General features: G+C 38.0%; 1 protein-coding gene and 1 long non-coding RNA gene across 10 annotated transcripts; one reads left to right on the plus strand and one right to left on the minus strand.

The window, feature by feature from the left end:
• The first annotated feature begins 5,817 nt into the window (after positions 1-5,817).
• Positions 5,818-9,122, plus strand: LOC112167732 (30S ribosomal protein S10, chloroplastic). 2 transcript variants are annotated; one of them, XM_024304782.2, is made up of 4 exons: positions 5,818-6,147; positions 6,634-6,675; positions 7,920-8,249; positions 8,916-9,122. In XM_024304782.2, the coding sequence occupies exons 1-3, from the start codon at positions 5,908-5,910 to the stop codon at positions 8,229-8,231; spliced, it is 594 nt and encodes a 197-aa protein (XP_024160550.1). In that variant the 5' UTR covers positions 5,818-5,907; the 3' UTR covers positions 8,232-8,249; positions 8,916-9,122. The 2 variants fall into 2 exon arrangements, with proteins under 2 accessions (XP_024160550.1, XP_040363052.1); XM_040507118.1 differs by lacking the exon at positions 6,634-6,675.
• Positions 9,123-17,626: 8,504 nt separating this feature from the next.
• Positions 17,627-20,928, minus strand: LOC112166334. 8 transcript variants are annotated; one of them, XR_005800015.1, is made up of 9 exons: positions 20,447-20,926; positions 20,296-20,359; positions 19,619-19,793; positions 19,259-19,345; positions 19,119-19,163; positions 18,778-19,035; positions 18,321-18,469; positions 17,954-18,035; positions 17,627-17,859 (listed from the first exon to the last, which is right to left on the minus strand). It is a non-coding gene; the product is annotated as an uncharacterized LOC112166334 (long non-coding RNA). The 8 variants fall into 8 exon arrangements; XR_005800012.1 differs by having other exon boundaries at positions 19,119-19,166; XR_005800016.1 differs by having other exon boundaries at positions 18,321-18,434; positions 19,119-19,345; positions 20,447-20,928.
• Between the last annotated feature and the right edge of the window lie 345 nt (positions 20,929-21,273).

Raw genomic sequence — 21,273 nt, forward strand, 5'->3', positions numbered from 1 at the left:
TTAGTAAATAAGTCCGCTACATTATCCTCTGATCGGATTTGGTTCATTTCAATATTTAGAAATGCTTGTTGTCATTTCGATGGAGGGGAGGAGGAGCACGGAAGGTGGCATTTTGCCTTGTGGGTCCGATCCCACACTTCCGTCATCTCTTTTTCTGTAGGGATAGAACAAGCCCATATCAATCGTACCTCTCAAATATCGAAAGATTGTCTTTATACCAATCTAATGGCGTTGCGTTGGCGCGGGGCTATGTCTAGCCAACAAGTTCATAATAATTGAGGTGTCCGGTCTTGTATTGTGCTAAGTACAATAATGCGCCTATTGTACATAAGTAAGCACTTCTGCTATTAACACGTCTTCGTCATCATCCCTGGGACGAAACGGATCCCTTTTAGGGCCGAGACTACGGACGACCATGGGAGTGCATTTTTGACTTTATCAAAATGCCTAAGCATCTATTGACACGGTATACAAGTTCTGAATCTAGACAAAACCGTGTTCTCCCTAGGTCATTCCTCTCAAACTCGGATTTCAGGTGTTCAGCGGTTTCCCTTAACTCCCAAGGGTTCCAATTATGTTTATCAACATAAACCGCGACAATTGCAAATCCGGAACTTGTCATGGAAACGCGTGGGCATAGTTCATCATATCCCTTCCCAATCAAGTAGTCATTTTAGTGAGCATTTCAATCTCGTTGCAAATGCGCTCCGTGGTCTAGAGCCACTTGACTTGGGTAAATGAAGTCCACAAGAACCTTCATTGTATTCCGTATCTAGATCCCCATAAAGATACGTAGTGACCACATTCGTAAGCTGCATGTTCAGTTATTTGGAAACTACCAAACTGATAAGGTAGTGGAGTGCAATGACATCCATTACGAGAGAATATGTCTTCTCGTAGTCGATTCCAGGGCGTTGTGAGAAACCTTGCGCCATAAGGTGAGATTACCATCTGTTTTTCTCATCACGCTATCTAACGAAGACCTATTAATGTCAATAGGTTTTATGTTAGGAGGTGTTGGCATCTCAGGCACGAAATCCTTCCTCTTCGTTAGTGAATCCAATTCAACCTGGATCGCATCTTTCCATTTAGGCCAATTTTCTCTACGTTGACATTCTTCAACGGAGTAAGGTTCGATGTCATTGGTCTCAATAATTCCACGTCCTCATGTACACTAGTGTAGTTCGTAGAGATCTCTATATTTTCAGGAATTGGTTCTAACATTGAGGCGTCCCCCAACGATGTCTCTTGGACATAACCACAATCCAAAATATTCTCATGAGACGGATTATGAGTATCAATGATCAATGGATCAAGTTGTGCCAAACTCGCTCTCTTCTTAGGGCGAGAATTCATCGAACCTATGGGTCTCATATTCTCTCTAGTGGAACCCATGGCCTATGACGCCATTATGCCACCTTTGTGGCGTCACCATACTACCATCCATGGTAGTGGTGCAATACCCATCTTCTCTGGGTGGCACCATGTCCTCTTGTGGGGACATCAATCCTTGCAGGCATGTTTGCAGCAGGTATATGTGATCTCGTCACTTTTAGGGGATCAAGATGAGACATAGTGGGGACAGACCACGACAATTCCTGTCGTTCCTGTTGAACATTGACGTTCTAATCTCCCCTAACGACGGGAAGACTGTCTCATCAAAGTGACAATTCGCAAATCCAGCGAAATAGAGATCGCCTGTCAAGGGTTCTACATAGCGGACTTATAGTTGGAGACTCATGTCCAACAAATATATATATGCATTCGTTGCAATGACTCATGTTGATGCGCTGTGGCGACGCAATTGGCACATGAACCGCACACTCAAATATGCATAAATACGAGATATTAAACTCGAACCCAGTCACTTGCTGTAACGCAAATAAAAGTTGAGTGGCTGCTATGAGTCATAGACGAATTAGCATAGCTGCATGCGTTATTGCATAACCCAAGCGGAAATATTGGTGCGCATTACCAATGTCCGGGCTACCATCGTAGTAGTTTAATGGTGGCTTTTCCGCGAGACCAATTGGGTGTGTACATGGGGATATAATACTTGATATCAATACCCAATGATATGCAATAGTCATCGAAAACTGTCGATGTAAACTCTCTAGCATTATCAAGTCAAATTGACTGAATGGGATGATCTGGGTAGTGAGCCCGTAGCCATATGTTATGTGCTAGGAGTGTAGTATAAGCAGCATTACGAGTGGATAATGGCACAACACGTGACCAGCGTGTTTGCGTATCAACCAACACCATAAAACATCTATATGGTCCGCAAGTTGATTGATCAAATCCATAGAATTCCCTTAGATTCTTTGTGAGAATGGAATTATTTCCTCAATCTCCTTTGCATAGGATGGTCTCAATCCTAAATAACAGGCTTTACAGAACGAAACATGGGCTTTATAATCAACCAATAAAGGTTTTGGTGAAGCCATAGTGTCACAATAGACTTGAGAAGTAGAGAGAGGAGTTTATGGCGTCAATGCCATGTATTTGCCGCAGGGGGTAGGCGGCACTGGCCATGTATGGCCTGTCTTTGCACAATCATGGCGCCATGAGGCACATGTGCAGCTCCTCGAACCAATTCTTGGTTCTTACTTTTCTTCGTTCTGAAAGTGGATGTCCGTGTAAGTCTTTAATACACGGATCATCATGTCAAAGCCTATATGTGCCAAAAATCCCATAAGTCGTCTCTCATGACATAGTTGGATTCAATAACTCAAATAGTGGTTGCATACAACCCACTAGAGCGACACATAAGTTTCTCTAATACTCGTTTATGTCCGTAGTCATTAGAGATGATGCAAAGGAACTTTGTCCATTCTCATAATGTGTTTCCACATGAAAACCATTGGCTCTATAAAGTTCGAATTAAGGTATGTCCAAGACATTAAGTAAAAGAATTGACACTTTATTAATAGCCAATGATCACATCAAAGTTTCCAAAGTCTAATCCAAAATAAAATCAAAGTAAGACACATTGTAGTCACTCTATCCGTTTGGTAACTCCAATCAAATATGACCAGGAAAGTAGAGAGAGATGTTGGTGGAGCGAGACTCTCTTAAGTACCAAGAATCTCAATGACTTTCCTAGACATCACATTTTATTGGATCTGCCACATAAGAAAGAGTTAATACAATTGTCATTTATTGACTAAGGCAAATTGCCATTACAAAAGTTCTTGGAAAAATAAAAGGACTAATCTAATCAAAGTCTATTGCATCCATGTGCACTTCAGCTTTGAAGTCCTCTATGGTGAGATTGACATCTCCACCATCTTCTTCTTCTTCTGCAAGGTACACTTCTTGCTCTCTCAGGTCCCTATATGCCCTGTAGCTTGCAGCTAGTTCCTCGCTTGCCTTGCATTGCTTGAACCAATGCTCACTTGATCCACATCGATGACACTCATCATTGCGGTTGCCTCCCTTTAATTGAGGTGCACGTTGTACACGTTGCGGGCGTTCCCTAGGAGGGTTGGTGCCACCACCACGACCCATTGAGCCACCATTACAGCTAGGGATACCACGACCCCCTCTCCCACGTGTGGCATTACCACCACGTGTATCCGCACCAAACTTGCGGTTTCCTTCCTGGTTAGGGCGGTTATATGGGCCTATACGTCCCTCATGTCCCCCATTCTTAGGGTACCGCTCCTTGCGCCCTCCTTTGGGTGCATTATAATTCGCCTCATGAACGCTCTTAGTTCCAATGGGCCTTGAATTATAATTCCTCACGAGTATGTTATCATGTTTCTCAGCTACAGATATAATATTAATAAGCTGATGGAACCTCGTGATCCGTCCAGCATTGACTTCAGTACGGTATTGCTTTGATACCACAATGGCTGAAACGGGGAAGGTGGAGAGAGTTTTCTCAATTAGCTCTTGCTCTGTGACAGGTTGTCCACAGAATCTCAACATGGATTGTAAGCGAAGAGCCTCTGAATTATATTCAGCAACAGACTTGAAGTCAGCAAAGCGTAGATTGTTCCATTGAACCTTCAAGTCAGGGAGGAGGGAATCTTGGTCATTGCCAAAGCGCTCTTCTAGCGCTACCCATAGCTCTCTTGCATCCTTGATCGACATATACTCCAATCTGAGTGCCTTGTCCATATGGCGTCGCATCAAGATAACTGCTTGAGCATGTTTTGTAGATGTTCGGTTGAACATAAGATCCGGGTTAGGTGCCTGGATTATGGGTAATATTCCCTTTGAAGTGAGATGGTTCTCAACATCGGTTACCCAACTGTGGTAATCCGAGCCTGTTGAGTCAAGCATGGGAAAGTCGAGTCTAGGTTCATTCGACATTCTGAAAATAAGAAGAGAAGATAAATTAGTTTCGGAGCTAAACTTCCACGAAAACTAAAATAATAAGATTTCCGAGCTATGCTACCAAGAAATTAATTTCCAAGAATCTCTTTTGGATTAGACCAACAATGATGTTTTAATATGGTCACAATTTGATGCTTACGGACGCTCTTAGTCCAAGCATTGTGAACGCTCTTAGTTCACACGAACACTCTTAGTTCACACGAACACTCTTAGTTCGTTTAATTATGAACACTCTTAGTTCATACGAACACTCTTAGTTCGTTAAGCGTGAATCCCCACAATTCCGCTTTGTTAAGTACTCAAAATCATTTGGCAACATATATTCTAATATTTGCAGAAAATAAAAGGAATTTAAATACAAGAAAGCAACAACCTTAATTATAAAAACTTACGTGATTTTACTTGAGGACACGCGCGTGTTGGAGCAGGCGTGTTTTTTCTTTTTTTTTCTGGGCTTTCCTCCTTTTTTTTTTTCTGGCCGGCCGGGTCCCCTCTCTTTCCCTTTTTTTTTTCTTTTTTTTCTTTTCCCCCTTTTTTTTTTTTCGGCCTGGTCCCTTCTCCTTTTCTTTTTTTTCTTTCTTTCTCTTTGTTTTTCGGTCTTCCTCCCCCTTCTTTTTCGCGACTATTTCTTCCTCTGGTTCGTCTGCAGTTCGCCGGTGCGCGGGCTATGCTGCTGCAGGTCGGAGGCAGGCTGATCGGAGGCTTGGGCTGCTGCAGGGACGCAAAGGCAGGTGGGCTGGTGCGCGGGGGACGGAGGTGTTGGTGTCGCCGGCCGGGCTGGGCTGCTGCAGGCAGGTCGAGCTCGGGTCGGATGTGCAGAGGCTGCGATTGTGCGAGGTTTGCGGGGGAGCGTCGCCGGCCGGGCTGGGCTGTTGCAGGCAGGTCGAGCTCGGGTCGGATGCTGCAGGCTTGCGGCTTCTGCTGCTGCTCGGCCTCCTTTTTTTTTTTTTTTGTTTTGGGTTGGCGGCAGTGAAGAAGTTCTAGGGTTTTTTCTTCTTAAGCTAGGTTAGAACTCGTGCTGATAACGTGTTGTAGGAGAATAGAATTGTTGTTATCATTGATAATAGGAGCCCTTTAAATAGGGAGTTACAAGGTACCCAAAAGGTAATAGAATCCGATTACAATTGAATACCTAAAACACATTCCTATTACAACTCTAAACCCTAGTTTGTAGAGGCACACATTATGTCGATATCCTTCAACAAAAAGCTAATTTGAGTGGACAAAAATGTATGAATAAATAGATAGATTAGTAAAGAATTGGCCATAGTTGATCAAATTAGAGAACACAAGGGCAATGCGATACAACTGATTTCAAGTGTAAAGTTCAGGGTAGTAAAATAATTTTAACTCTTATTCTACTGAAAAAAAGAAAAGAAAAAAAGTCTCCGTCACCAAACGAGGGTAAATGGGTAATATTGTCATGTGAACCGTCACATAGATACAAATTGTGTTAAAACAAAATAGAAAAAATATTATGGATAATTGTGAGCAGTGAGCAAGAAATTCAGAAGCTCTCTCTTCTCCACCCTCCAAAGCAAAACACACACACTGTTCAATTCAATGGCGGTTTCTTCAATTTCCGCAACCCTAATTCCTTCTCTTCCCCTCTCCAATTCTTCTCCATTTCCTTCCTCTAAAGCCAAGCTCACTTCTTTCTCTTTGCCCGCTTCCCACAATGTCACAAAGCTTCCAGCTTTGAGACCCTCACTGTTGTCATCCACTAGGGTCTATGCTGCTCCTGAAGTCCTCGATAGCCCAGTTCCGCCTCCAGAAATCCTTGAAGGGCCCAATTCCGACGAGGTCTGTGTCTCTTAGCCCATGAGTTCTCATTTGCTAATTCTCTGTTTTTCTTCTGAGAAAGTGTGGAATTTGAGAATCATTTCAGTTCTTTTTTTGTTAATCATTTTGGAATTTAGAGATGTAGCTATCCGGAATAGTCAGTTTCAGTTTTCATTTTATGAAATAATGAAATTTGGATAACAAGATTCAGGATTGTTTAAGCAAATTTATCATTCCTTTTGTTGTTAGCTAGCCCACTTGAAATTGAATTAAGTCCTCTGTTTGGTGATTGAGCAGAACTTGTTGATAGAGGAGTTTCAATTTTTTTTAGCTATAAGTAAGTGGCTAGTGTGTTGGAATTCTTGAACACAAGAAAGAGAACATGTAGTCGAATTCTCAGCTGCTAAATGAAGCTTAGTTATCATACAGTTACGAAAATGTGATTAAAAGATGATGTTTTTTTTTTTTGTTCGTTTTCATCCAATATGTTTTATCTGTATTTTGTAGACTCCGAGCACTTCGTCACTCAGCATTGGTGGGGATGATAAGGTAAGTATAACAGTCAGTCTTTTCTTTAGGGAATGAAAGAACCAATCTGAACAGTGAATTTAAAGATGTTTGAAAAGGTTCACACAGTAAACTAGAAGTATGTTTAGTCATCTGGGGCAGATGTTCATATAAACTATTTGGGTAGTGGCTCGGAGCTGCAGTTTCTATTCATCTGCTTATAACTCTATATTTGGTATTTTCTGTTGTACTTTGTATTAATATGTAAATTATGTTGGAATTTGAATTGAAGTGTGATGTTCTATGGATTCTCAAATCAATTGAGATCAGAGAACAGTTCTTTTCATACTGATGTTATAATGTAATACTAAAACTAGTGGTTTTAGTGCAGAATAAAGACACATCATGAGCCTTTCTGAATTTGTAAATGTAGTCAAGTAAGAAGCTTAATGTTAAGTCTTATGTAAGGAGTTTGAGGGATATTAGTCTAAGTGTGCTTCCACAAAGAAATGTATGGAGAGCCGATGTTCTTGGAATGCTGCTTAAAGACTGCTGAGCAGATGGTGTAGTGGGATAATTTTGTCTTTAGGTGGTGTCAAACCTCTAGCATGGAGAGAAACACAGTCATACTTTTACCTTGTTCTTTTGTCGAGTGATCTATGGATTTCTTATTGTTCGGTAAGACTTAGGCCGTACCTTAATCCCTGATTGAGCTTTTAGGTAATTTTCTTTATGCCACTGAACTACCAGTGAGGATTCAGCGTCTGCTTCTCAACTGTTCCATACAGATTCAATTTGATTACTCTTTATCTCTGACCTAAAAGTAAAACAAAAAAATTGTTCTACATGTAACTTTTTTGTTTATACACCTGATCCTGAAATGGACTTTGTTAGGCAATGAAATTCATCTTAAGGCCTCGGGCATGTAGATACTGCCATACGGTAAGATTGTGCCAGGACAGTGTTCCCCTTTTACATGTCGAGAGTTATGTGGCAAGGGAGCTCCATTTGATTCCTTACAGATTTGATGAACATGGATTCCATGTAGACTTGGGGTTGTTTGTCTAGAACTATTTATTGCCCATATATATGAGACAATTGGAGTGGCAATTATGTTACAAGACTGTCAGCTTTCACCAGACTGTAAACTATTATAGTTGATGAAAATAACTGGTTGAGTATAATATTTATAAATCAGTTGTTTCCCCTATTTTCATTTATATATTTATTGTTGTTATGTTCTAAAAGTATGTATTCTGACAATCTCAACCTGTTCCCGTTTTCAGATAACACCGAAGCAGAAGATTAGGATTAAGCTTAGATCGTACTTTGTGCCTCTGATAGAGGATTCTTGCAAGCAGATAATGGATGCTGCAAGGAACACAAATGCAAAGACTATGGGCCCTGTGCCCTTACCAACTAAAAAGCGGATCTACTGTGTTCTGAAATCACCCCATGTCCACAAGGATGCAAGGTTCCATTTTGAGATCCGTACCCACCAGCGACTTATTGACATTCTTTACCCAACTGCCCAGACGATCGATTCCTTGATGCAACTTGACCTTCCTGCTGGAGTTGATGTTGAGGTCAAGCTTTGAAGAAAGGGGGCAGCTTAGGTATCTATCAGCTTCTCATGTTTGAGCAAACATGTTTGACAGAAATTAAGTTTTTAATTTGGAATGCAGGTGTATAAGTTATAAGAAGCTTGTTCATGTTTTCTTTTTATTGATGTCCATTCCAAAAACACCTTTGCTTTTGTGTTTATGCATTGTACTGGAATTGATCTACATCTTTCCCATTCACTTTGCGTGACCATTTCTGGCAGATTTTAATTTTGTGCACATGATCTGTTTTTGGTCTGGTTTTGTGGTGATAATCGTACATCCCTATCTCTAATTCTGTGGCTCTGTCTTGTATACCCACTCTGCAAGAATTGATGTGCGTGTTCTTCCTATACTATCTAGCTATGCAAGGTCAATTACTTTTAAATGCAATTGCTGCATGGCTTAGTATTTCACAATTTCCTGTTTCATTTTATTTCTTTTCTGTGTCAATTCCTCCTTGGATGATTATTATCAATTTTTGCTTGTTTTCACAATGTTCTAAACACTACAGTCACCACAGTTCATCCCACATTTGTCCTTGCTAACCCAGCAAATGTATGTTTTATGGTCATATATGTGAGTTTCTGCTATATATTTTAACCCATATATGGTCATATATGGTCATAGAATGGTTCTTAGCCCATTCTTTTAACTTACATAGCTGCTCTTCCGTGTTAGGTGCTGGATTGCAAGTAAAAGCACATGAAGGAGGATTCAATGGTTCACATTCATTTTATGGAGGGCGACAGACCTTAAGAGCAAGTTTTCTGATAATTTGACCCTTTCCTGAAATTGTTGTGTTTGTCAATGATATAAGCATATTATGGGATAATTGAACTGCCGGTTTTGGATCGGAAATGAAATATAGAGATTGGCATTTGTTTATATCCTTGCAATATGATCAGTTTCTCTTTGGTTAACCCTATATCTGAAATTACTGTAAAATATTTGCAAATATAATTATAACATCCGGTAAACATTTAAGAGAAATTTTTTTTTTTCCCACTAAAAACATTTAAGAGAATTATTGAACACAATTTTTAGTACAGATGTTTTTCTATTATTTTATAAAACTGATTCATCCGAGACACGATACAAGTCATACGACATAACAGCAGCACAAATTGCTTTAACTGCGACACACGTCTTCTCTACTTTATTTTAAGTTTCTTCTAAAAGTTAAACGTTAAAACTTTGAAAGCCGGTGAAATTAACAACAACAAAAAATCGTTCTATTATGTCTTATGTAAAAGTAAAATGGATAAATTAGTCTACTTATTTCATTAAATAGTCCCTTTATATAGGGTGAGGATTACAATGGTAATAACAATTACAATAATGATAATAATGAATGATTGAGCTGTAACCACTAATTCCCTAATTCTTTCTTCGTCAGTTATTTTGACGAAGGCACATAACGTGTTTTTCTTTTAGCACTTCCATTTGTTTCTTTTAGCACTTCCATTTATGCCAAGTCAAAGACGAAATGGTGCATGAATTGTTGTCTCACTAAAAACCTTGCCAAGTAATAATAAAAACCTTGTGGGAAAAATACATCTTGGTCGAAGAAAAAGAGCACAATGCACCAATTACATTTGATGATGACATGTGTGTGTTAGACCCCCCTGCAGTCTACACCTCCCACTGATCCCTACATCAATCAAGAGAGCTTGGAAAGTCTTCGCATTCATATGTTTTTCACATGTTTCTCAAATATGGCCTTAGGCAATGATTTGATAAACAAATCTGCCACATTCTCCTCAGACCTTACTTGATTCACTTTAATCATGAGGAGAACCTGTTGTTGCTGATTGTAGAAATTTTTTTGGCAATATGTGTTTTGTATTATCACCCTTGATATATCCTAGCTTCATCTGTTCAATGCAAGCTGCATTATCTTCATAAATGCAAGTAGGCTCTTTAGTGGTAGAACTAAAACCACTAGTCTCTTGAATATGTGCAATGATAGCCCTTAACCATATACACTCACAAACCGCCTCATGTAGAGCAATGATCTCAAAGTGGTTTGAGGAGGTAGCCATAAGGGTTTGCTTGGTTGATCTCCAAGATATCGCCGTGTTGCCAATGGTAAATATATAACCAGTTTGAGAACGAATTTTATGTAGGTCAGAGAGGTACCTAGCATCAACAAAACCAACCAAAACATTATTTGGGGTTTCAGTGTAGTGGATGGCGCTTTCGCCATCAACATTTCCTTTAGGGATTGTAGTTCCATCTGCAGTCCCTCTTGTCTCTTCATAGGGAAAGTAGCCCCAAGTCAATGGTTCATTTTTGTTATTGGAAAATGTTATTGATACCATTCCAATGACGCTGCGTTGGTGCTGAGCTAAATCTAGTTAACAAGTTTACTGAGAATGCAAGGTTTGGTCATGTGCACTGGGCTAAGTACAATAATGCGCCTATTGCACTTAGACAGGGAATTTCATTTTTCTGAATTTTTTTCGGCTCTACACATACATTGTAAGGACCTTTTTACCCTTATTTGTCTACCATAATTGAGCTTATTAGCTGTATGTCAGGTTAATCCTCATTTTTCACTATTTTAAAACTCTGGCCTTTTGAATTACTGTTCACTTCTAATTTTTTTGTCTCCCTATCTGCCTTTGCCTCATTCATCTTCTCTAGTACTTCATTTAGTTACAATGGAAGGTTACAATGATTACATGACGATTTTGGCTATCTGGTATATGGTTTAGAGCACTGGCGGACCTAGCATTAGCCAAGTGTGGGCTGCTGCACCCACTCAAAAAATATACTTTGCTCTTCTCTATATAGAAGTTTTGGTTGCTAATGTGAATTTAGAGGTATATTAAGAAGGTTGTGCCCCCACTAAGAGCTAGTAATTGAAATTCTTATACATGTTTCTATAAATATTCTAGATCTTACTTATAGTTTCTTATGAAGATTAAATCCAGTAGTAAAATTTTATCTTTAGATTGTAGTTTTATAATTTTCGCGTATCATTTAACTATTATAGTTCAAGTTTGCCCCACAGAAGTAAACTTTTGAGTCCACCACTAGTTTAAAGTCTGACGAATCTGAGGACAGTGTCACTAACCTCTCTCAGCCATTTCTCATACTCAAGTTCAGGTACTGTGAACGCCACAAGTACTATAGAGTCTTAACACACGTTCGATATAGTCGTTCTATTCACGACACACTGGATAAGGAAGAGTCAACCACTGTCCAATTCTCTTTAAGCGATTTTAGAAGAGATGGTGGAAGAGACTGGAGATCAGAGATCTGTAATGTCCTGCCCTTATTTAGCATTAATGGCTATTCTAGAGCACTTACTAGAATAGGATTGTCGATGATATCGAAGAAGATATGAACCAAGGGATTGAGTCACTAGGCTCTAACAACGATCAGAGGATAGTGACCATCAACGTATTCGTAAGGTTGATACATAAGAAGGTTTGCCAAGTGCCAACCCGAGCTGGTGTTAAGGGAGCTAAGGAAAAAGATGCTGCATAAAGCTAGTGAGGGTCATGAAGGACCAAGAGGTTGAGGCAGCAGTACATGCAAGAAAAAAAGAAGATCAGAGCTGTTGATCAAAGTGTTAAGTGCTCTATTATTTGTCTAAATGAATTTGGTACAGAGGATATTGATGCTTTCTGTATGCCATGTTCTCATGTCTTCCGCAACAAAGATTGTACAGACCAGTGGCTCAAGGATCATGAAAACTACCTTGTTTGCTGATCTCAGCGTGTTATCTAATAGAGCTTTCTTAGATTGAACTATTTTGTGGCTTGTTGTTTTGCAAATGCAGATAGATTTTTATTGTGTTTGATGTCAATCAATGTGCATTATGTATCTACTTAGTAGTTATCAAGTTTTTGCTATGTTGTTGTAATGATGAGGATGATATGCTTTTCTGTTTTGTACTATTGTAATGGTCTTCTTATTGTTACCTGCTTATTTGATAATAGGTGCATTGTAAAGTATGGTGTAGAGCATTTAATCGATTTTCTGCCTGAAGCGATTGGTTATTTTGTTGTTCTGCGTGGAGCAAATTGCACCGAGGGTGAATTTTAATTTTATCCTGAAAAATTTTTGTATAGGAATATTTACCAAAGATTCAGAGCTAGGCATAGTATACCATTATACATCTTATCCTACGGGAAAGTGGAAAGCTTCTAACCTTTAGTTTTGAAAATTTTTGGTGGTGAAATTCATTATGAGAATAGCTTTAGGATAGGTGATGCAAAAGGCTATTAGGAAGAAACAAGGGTAAACTTTTTTATTTTATTTTGAAGAGTTTATAGGCAAGGATTTCAGTGCTGTGGAGGCTGTTCCCCTTAAAACTTTGGAGACCTGGGTGATTGTCAAGGGATTACCTTCGGCTCTGTGTAATAAGATGGCTTTGGCATTGGTTGGTTCCTCCATTGGGCGGGTCATCAAGTTTGATCAAACGGCCCTTAGCCGTAAGGAGGAAGAACAGAGGATTAGGCTTGAGTTTGACGTGAGGCGTACGGTTAGGGTTTGGAGGGTTTTTACCTTTCCCCCACTATGGAACCTGAACTCGATCTTGTTTTTGAAAAGTGAAGGGCTTCTACAAGGATTGGAGGCTGTTTGAGCACGATGTGATAGGTTGCGACAAGCTCCTGGTAAAGGAACGAGAAGAGTTCATGCTTCAACTGGCGGCGGCACTGGCGGATCTCTCCATATTTTCACCTAGCTCGTCTCGGGGGTCTGGTGCTACGACGCCTAAGGATCTAACGTCGATGACTGGTGCAGGGTCTGATGGGAGTGGGAGTAATGCGATGATCATCTGTTCTGAGGCAGCTCGCGGTGCTAAGGATAGGGCATTGACCGATATGACGTCAATGGTAGGGCAAACGTCGCTGAGCTCCAAGAGTGTTAATGGTGTTTATGTATGTGACTGAGGGGTCTAATCAACGATAAATATAGAGAGAGAGAGACACACACACACACACACACACACAAGGAGTATAGTGGTTCGTCTCCCGCTACGTCTACTTAAAAGCTTAACTATGTGTGTTGGGCCTTGCGGCCCAAGATGATTACATGAGATGTGATGGGATGACTTCCAAGTGTGAGGAGTGGTCCCTTTCGTAGGTAAGGGAACCCTTCCACTTTACATTTTCTTCCATGTGGGATGCTATACCCACTATTCTAGTCTTTAGAAAACATGCTTGTAAAGGTACTTGGCAAGGCCGGGAAGGTGGCTTTCCGGAGAGGTATTGGCCGCTTCCGACAATCGTGGAGTAGCTTGGACATCCAGCTACGTGATGCATGTTGCGGTTGGGTCCCATCGTGCCTTGTGGGGCCCCCCTAAGAGGGTGTTACTTGTACTTGGTGACATAGAAAATAGCCTTGCTAGTAGAGGTATCTACATGTGGAAACTCCCAGCTTGGTGGAGAAAGGCATAATGGGGATGGATGCTGTATTTCTGAAGAATTGGGTGTGTACTTTTGCTTCACCACCTGTTCTTGATGTTATGAAAAAGGTGGAAATGCATGTGGTTGTCGTTCCTCCATCTGTTGTTATGGATGAGGATGTGACTATTCAGGAGCTAGCTTCTCTTTCTGGGAAGAAACAGAAAGTATTGAATGTCGCTGATAGAACCGGGAATCGATTCTTGGATCTCCCAAAACCGGGTCTTTCAATTGAGGAATGATTGACTTTGGCTCTGCAACATAATCATGGTCACTTCTGATATCTCCAAAGAAGAAGAAGATGGGAAGACCAAAGGGAAGTAAGAATATGTCCAAGCTAGCTCGGGAGCTGAATCTTGATATGAAATCCAAACGTCCAAAAAAATGGAAGACTCATAGTAAGGCTTCTGAGAGTGAAAATGTCAATGCTACTGAGGGAGCAGTGGTGCAAGTTGTTGAGGCTAGCCCTATTGTGGCCTCGGGTCCAAATGAAGGGGGAGTGGGTGAGGGCTCGCCTACATCTTTTGGCTCCATTTTGTTTTAATTTCAGGTCGCAAAGATCAGCGGTTTCGTTGAATTTTTTATGTTTTGCTTCGGTGCTGCTTGATCTTTGTTAGAATAAAGGTGCTTAATTTTAAAAGGTGGGTGTACTTGTGGTATACTGGGCTCTTGTTCTGCTTCTAGAATAGGATTTTAAGGTACTCTGTAATACGGCTCTTTCTGACAACCCCTTTGGGTGTGTCGTGTTGGTACTACTTGCTGAAATACAATATTGGGATGACCTTTTTACTCAAAAAAAAAAAAAAAAGACTTCCAAAAAGCATATGTTGTGAAATTTACTTATCTGAAGGTATAACTTTCATACAATACAGTATCTAAGACATATATACATGTCTGAATTATCTTGAAAAATTATACGGTAGACAATGCGTTAGTGAGGGCGGCCCTTCTACTAAGGGATCCTTGTTTTTAGTCATTTTAATGGATCTCTTGTGGGACTCACTTTTCGATCACATATTAGCATCTCAACAATTCGTGTGGAGCTCAGAGTGGTTGGTACGTGCAGCAGTTTTTCAACTCACTTACACCGCTCACATTTGATGAATTAGGATTCCTCATTACATTAGGTTTTATAAGAATCTGTACATGAATCAGAATTGTTGTTGTTCCCATTGCTAATAGGTATAGGAAACCTTTATGGGAATGTACCTAGACGTATTAGCCTATATAAGGAACTACTTAGTCCACCTAGACGTTTTACAACACCTGAGAATACATTGTTCTGCTCATTAGAAAACTCTCGTTAAGGATAGCTCGAGAAGAACCAACCGAGTGCATCAACTCATCAAAATCAACTCGTGATCTTCTACAATGGCTGCAGCTCCAGGTATGTCTATATTCTTAGGCTTGAGTACAAATCTGCACCCTGCATATACACATATTCAGTTATATTTTTGATTTACAAGCTCAGACTTCTGTTCATCTTTTTTTCTTTCTTTTTTTACTCTAGGGTTTTAAATTTTAAATTTTGAGTTTTACTCTTTAGGGGTTGTTAGATTCTATGCACCGAATTGACTGTGTTTTGCTTTTAATTGCAGAATCCTGGTTCTCCATATTCACTGATTTATTTTTCGGAAAACCAAAACTGAAGAGTAAGTTTCTTATTCTGAATTGTTATGTAATTGATTAATTTCATATATATATATATATATATATATATATATATATGTATATATATGTATGTGTATATATATATATGTATGTGTATATATATATATATATGTATGTGTATATATATATATATATATGTATGTATGTATGGATGTGGGGCTTGAAACATTTATTATTGTACCAGCTCTCTGTCATCCACATTAGGTTGTTATTGTTTTTTGATTATCTTCTTCATACAGAGCTGCTGATGGAACATTTACCTTTTATCTTTTTTTTTAGAAAATAATTGTATGGTTGTATGCATGTATGGTTATGAGTCTAAATGGTTCTATTGGTTTCTTGGTCATGTTAACATCAATGTTTTTTTTTTTTTCTCTCACGTAAAATGAATATGTTTCATTAGGTACTCCTAGTCAACGTCAGGATGAACTTGTGAAGAAATTCCCTGGGTCAAAAATTATTCGTCGTCCAAATCCAATGGAAGAAGCCGATGATTCACCTTACATTAAGTTTCCAAACCATAATTGCGAGCGTTATATGAGAAGACTATATGAGGTAACTTTAAAACTTCTGTTTACTACTAAAACAGCTTTTTAAATATGTTATACCAAACTTGGTCTTCCCTACTTAGTTGTCGTGTAGCTTGATGAGGTCACTATATAGTTCTTGATGTAAGTTCATTTCAATGTTTTATCAATGAAATTCTTCTTGAAAAAAAAAAAAAGTCTTGGCCTTACTAATTAATATGAAGAAGAGATGAATAAGATCTATATTTTATGGTAAAAACAAATAGTAAGTCATGAAATAACCTGAAATTTTGAATGAATTGGCTTCTTTTTTTTTTTGGGCAGGCAGTGAGAATTTACGGGAAGGATTATTGTGAGATGGATTACGATGGTTGCGTATTTCAACGAATAGTACGCCAGGACTGTGGTATTGAAATTCACCCTGCAGATGAGTTAAAGAATGAATGATTCTACTTGATTTCTGGGTTCAAACTGATATCAGTATGAGCAGACAATAAAAGAAGTAATTTTGAATTTCGGTAGAACATTTATTGTGAGGATGCATTGCATATTTGCATACTTGCTGTTTATATATACTTGCATTCTCTTGGTTGAATTTATTTCCATATATATTTCTTTTGTCAAATAATTTCATACTTGTAATTTTATTTTGCTTTAGCTTGAAAAAAAAACCCACCTAATTTTTAGATTGTCATTCTTAGTTTCTATTACATAATTCAAAGAAACATAGAATTGACATCACCTAGGTCGAGTTTATTGAGTTGACCTGCTTTGGAGAAATCAAGCGTAGAAATATCCCCTTCTATCCTATTAAATCCTAAATTCAATTCGATGAGGTTTGTGCAATTCATCAATAATGGAGGCACAATACCTTCAAGACTGTTACGATGAAGGAACAAAAGTTTCACCTTGGAGAGCTTGCCAAAATGGAGAGGAAGCACACCACTCAATTGATTAAAATAGAGGTTAAGGATTGAGAGATTGGTAAGGTTGGCAACTCTATCAGTAGTGACTCCATAGAGGGAACAAAAAGGTAATGCAATTTCTTTGAGTGTGGTAGCATTATATATATATATATATAATGTCTTTCTCCACACATGCTCTGCATGTGCAAGTTATTATTTTTTTTTCAGAAAATAAAAAAGAAAAGATCGTAGTTAGTTATTGTAGAGAAAAAATAATGGGGAGAGAAAAGTGGGTTGTGGATACTTTTTTTATTTATTTTTTAATAAAAATATATTTTGTAAATGTCTTAATTATCCTTCTAATTTAATTAATTCTCAAATTTTATTAATCTTTTAGAGTCATTCTGTCAAAATTTTAGATTTTGGCTAACAAACTCTCTTCTCTTAATAATAGTATAGATAGATCACTACACCATAAATTTTCATTCATAGCGCTCAAAAAACGCTATCGTAGGATACCATAGCATTTTAGTAAACGCTATGTCTACCAGAGCTATAATAGATCTAAGGTCTATCATAGCGTTTGCGGAAACGCTATGGAAAGTTTGACATTTATAGCGTTTTAGAAGTGCTATTGCATAGGCTTTTGATAGCATTTCATAAACGCTATATTACCCATTCCATAGCATTTAGTGAATCGCTATAGTCAAACTATCCATAGCTATTACTACATATGCTATAACATATCAAAAATGCTACTATTCATCATTTAGTAGCATTTCTATGGTGCTACTATCCTATATTTGTTGCATTAATATGTACAATACATTGTCACAGCACCTTGGAAATACAATATATAACAAGTCTTCACATCAAAAATACATCATTTTCATTAATGATCTCAAAAGTAACCAAAATACAATGTGACATTACTAAAATTACAAGAGCACTTCATATCTCAGCCAACAATGTTTTCTCCCTTTATAATAATGATACAAATTCTGCTAGAATTAACCCACGAACAATGATTTTTGGCTTTCTTTTGATTGTCGACATGAAACTCAGCATACTGGTTGATAACATGCTAATTTCTTGAACACTGTACAAACCAGTACCATTGGTTAACAACTAAAGAGAAATCAAATGAGGAACAATAACTTTAGTTAAGAAGCTATAATGACAATGTGACTTACCACATAATGCCTATTCTAATGCAATGATTGTCCACAATGGTCTATTATACTTCTCACAGCCATTGAAACTGCTAACTGGGTTCTGCAGGCAATTGCAACTAATAAGAAAACTTTGAAAGAATAATTTCTGGATAATAGATACTTGAACAGGTTGTATATAATGCATAATTAAACAATACTCAAGTTATTGTCCACTATATTGCGGAATGAAAACACAACCCATAATTATGTATGCAAAACCTAACTATAATTGAATTGACAAGCCAAAATTAAACGTGCTTCGTTAAAGCTTCAGAGTTTCTATGTCAAATAGGGAAAGTGGCATCTAAACAAGGAGAAAATATATGTGAACAGCAAATTTGATTACCTTGAAAGAACCATTCACTTTTCAACTCCTCGACCATTCCAACTCTTGAGCTTGGCCTTTAGTTTCAACCACACATCCCATAAATAACCCCTTCTCTCTAACTTTGAAGTAATTCTGGTTCAGTAAATAGACCGATAACAAGCTAAAGTCTAAAATACACAATAGGCACCCTTAGTCAGAACTCACAACATTCAATAAACATGAGCTATTAAGAAATAGGAACTGAAAGCAACCTTTGAAATTTCGGTATTGATTCTCAGTTTACTGTCTCTATGCATTCAGCCTGTGTGTGTGTGTGTGTGTGTGTGACAATAATGTAACTAATAGCCAAAGTCTCATCTCTCACTATCCCCTCTCATTTTTTGTATTTTCCATTTTTTAATTACAACAAAGAAAACAGAACCAAAATCAAAGATGTTATTAGTAGTAGACCATAACAACTTACATTCCAACTTACAGTGTCAATTGTGCTGGTAGTCCAGTACTCATTCTAGAATTCCCTTGGGTGCTTATAGTCATTCAACGAAGGGCTAGGACTTTAAATTAGTTAGTTAGATCAGTCCTCTCTTAATTACAAGCTTCACACGTATGCACATGCTCATCATCTCCAGTAACTTTTCCTTTTAAGGTTCTTTATACGTGCGTAGGGCGATGATTCTCTTGCATGTGAATGAAATCTTTTCAGCAGATTGATATATCATACTTTACATATGTGCTGCAAGAAAACTACATGTAATGAGTATATATACACCATACCTAGCTAGCAATGAAAAAAGAAAACATTACTATAAAATGTACCTAGCTGAGGGAGGGTTGAGAGAAAACTTTGCAGTAGATCATGGCCTCCTTGGTCAATCATAAAGCATATTAATTCAAAACTTTAAAACAGAAATATGAATTTTTTCATGGCACATGGAATAAAAGAACTAATTTAATACCTTGATCTAGTTACATGACAACTTAAGCAATACCAGGGTCTTGAAATATTTTGAGGTCATCATAGTTTGCCAAAAGGGTACCAATACCTGCATTGTAATACATATTGTTCAAGATAAATACAATAGAACCAATCAAAGAAGTTAACTTGGGGTTTACCGATAACAGCTAAGGCACAGAGGGCGAATTCTTATATCAGCATTGTGTACATTACACAAATAAAAGAACAATAACATGGAATGAACTTCAATTACAAGAAGCCAATATGAAAAACTCAGAGAGACAATATAGGGATAGGCAAATACAGAAATCAGCACTACAATCCAAAATACAACCAAACAAAATCAAGATTAGTACATTACCATTTCCCATCCAAGTCTTACGAATTGCATCTCTATTGTTCTTACAACCAAATTTTGTAAAAATTCCAATCACCACCAGTTGCCTGGTTCCATTTTTCAGCGTTGAACGCTCTAACCCTCTTGATTGGCTGCAGCGAACTCCATCTTAACTACTGATAACTTCTTATGTTGTTCCCTAACAAAGATACTTTCCTGGTAAGAACCATAGATTTATACCTAAACTATGGAATCACACAACTCAAATAACGAATCTTGAATTACACTGGAGAACAAATGACTACCATCTTACCTACAAGTTATGATTTAAATGTATCATCCATTGATATATATATATATATATATATATATATATATATAACAGATCCCCTGTAAAACAACAAATTATAAAAATCACTTCTCATTGCACAACTTAATTGGTCCTCAGTAATTCACTTATCTATGCAATTATATATTAGAGTTTAAAACATGAACAATGATCTGTATCCAAAACCCACCATCAACTTTAAACTGGGCAGCAACCCCATTCAGAACATGTACCAAAAGTTCTACTAAACTCACTACTTACATTACAGAACCAACCCAAATGTGAAAAAGGCTTCTTTTTTTTTTTCATTACACATACAGCTTAAAATAAAATAAAAAACTGAATCCCAAGTACAAAACCAAGAAATGCCCACCTGCCCAGTAATCCTATCAAGCTCTTTAATCAAATAAACCTTGTTCTCAGAATCTTGCTACAACCTGCATCCAACCCCAAAATTCAAAACCCAGTTTTCCAATTTGGGGGTTAATCAAAATCTGAAAATTGAGAGACTAAAAGGAACCAACCGTCTGGAGAAGTAGATTGAGGCGAAGGTGGCAAACATTGAGACCAACAGAGTCGGAATTCGGGATTGGAAAACCTTGCCGAAGACACGTACGTGGAGCCTTGCTTTGCATTCTCTTTGAAATTGAATGTATCAATCTGATTCCAATTTGTGTCAGACCAAAAGATCTAGGGTTTGGATTGGATGGCGAAGAGCTTTCCCATGGAAGTCACTGGAATGAAGAAAATCGCAGGGATCTAGGGTTTTGGTTGGATGAAGAAAGTTGCTGGGATCTTTTGTCAAGAGAGAAAGAGAAGAGTTTTTGTTCGCGCTTTGAAATGATGGAGTATTGGGAGTTGGGTCACGCTTTGAACTCATAAATTAAATCCCCGGGCATTGTTTTTGTTTCCCGCTCGTATTTTCAGTACATGGGTTTCATAACTTTCATTTAATAGCGTTCATAATCATTTAAGAGCGTTTACAAAATTTAAACGCTATTGAAATTTTCTGAATTCACAATTGATAGCACTTCCGAACAAAACGCTATAATGATATGCTATGAATGAAGCTAGCTTTTTCTTGTAGTGGATATATATATATATATATATATATATATATATATATATATCTCTGAATCAAACCTGAGAGATTATTGTGCCCAGTACGAAATACCTTTAGTTTGGACAACTGCCCTAATCCACTCGATATACTACCATTGAATTCATTGAATGAAAAATCTAAAAGAGAAATCAAGGATGAAGAATGAAGACAAATAGAGGAAGGGAGACACCCTAAGAAGGTATTGTTCCTTGCACGAAAACTAGTCAAATTCCTAGATTGTCAGAAGAA

Source organism: Rosa chinensis, chromosome 5 (assembly GCF_002994745.2).
Source record: "Rosa chinensis cultivar Old Blush chromosome 5, RchiOBHm-V2, whole genome shotgun sequence".
NCBI classification, from domain to species: domain Eukaryota; kingdom Viridiplantae; phylum Streptophyta; class Magnoliopsida; order Rosales; family Rosaceae; genus Rosa; species Rosa chinensis.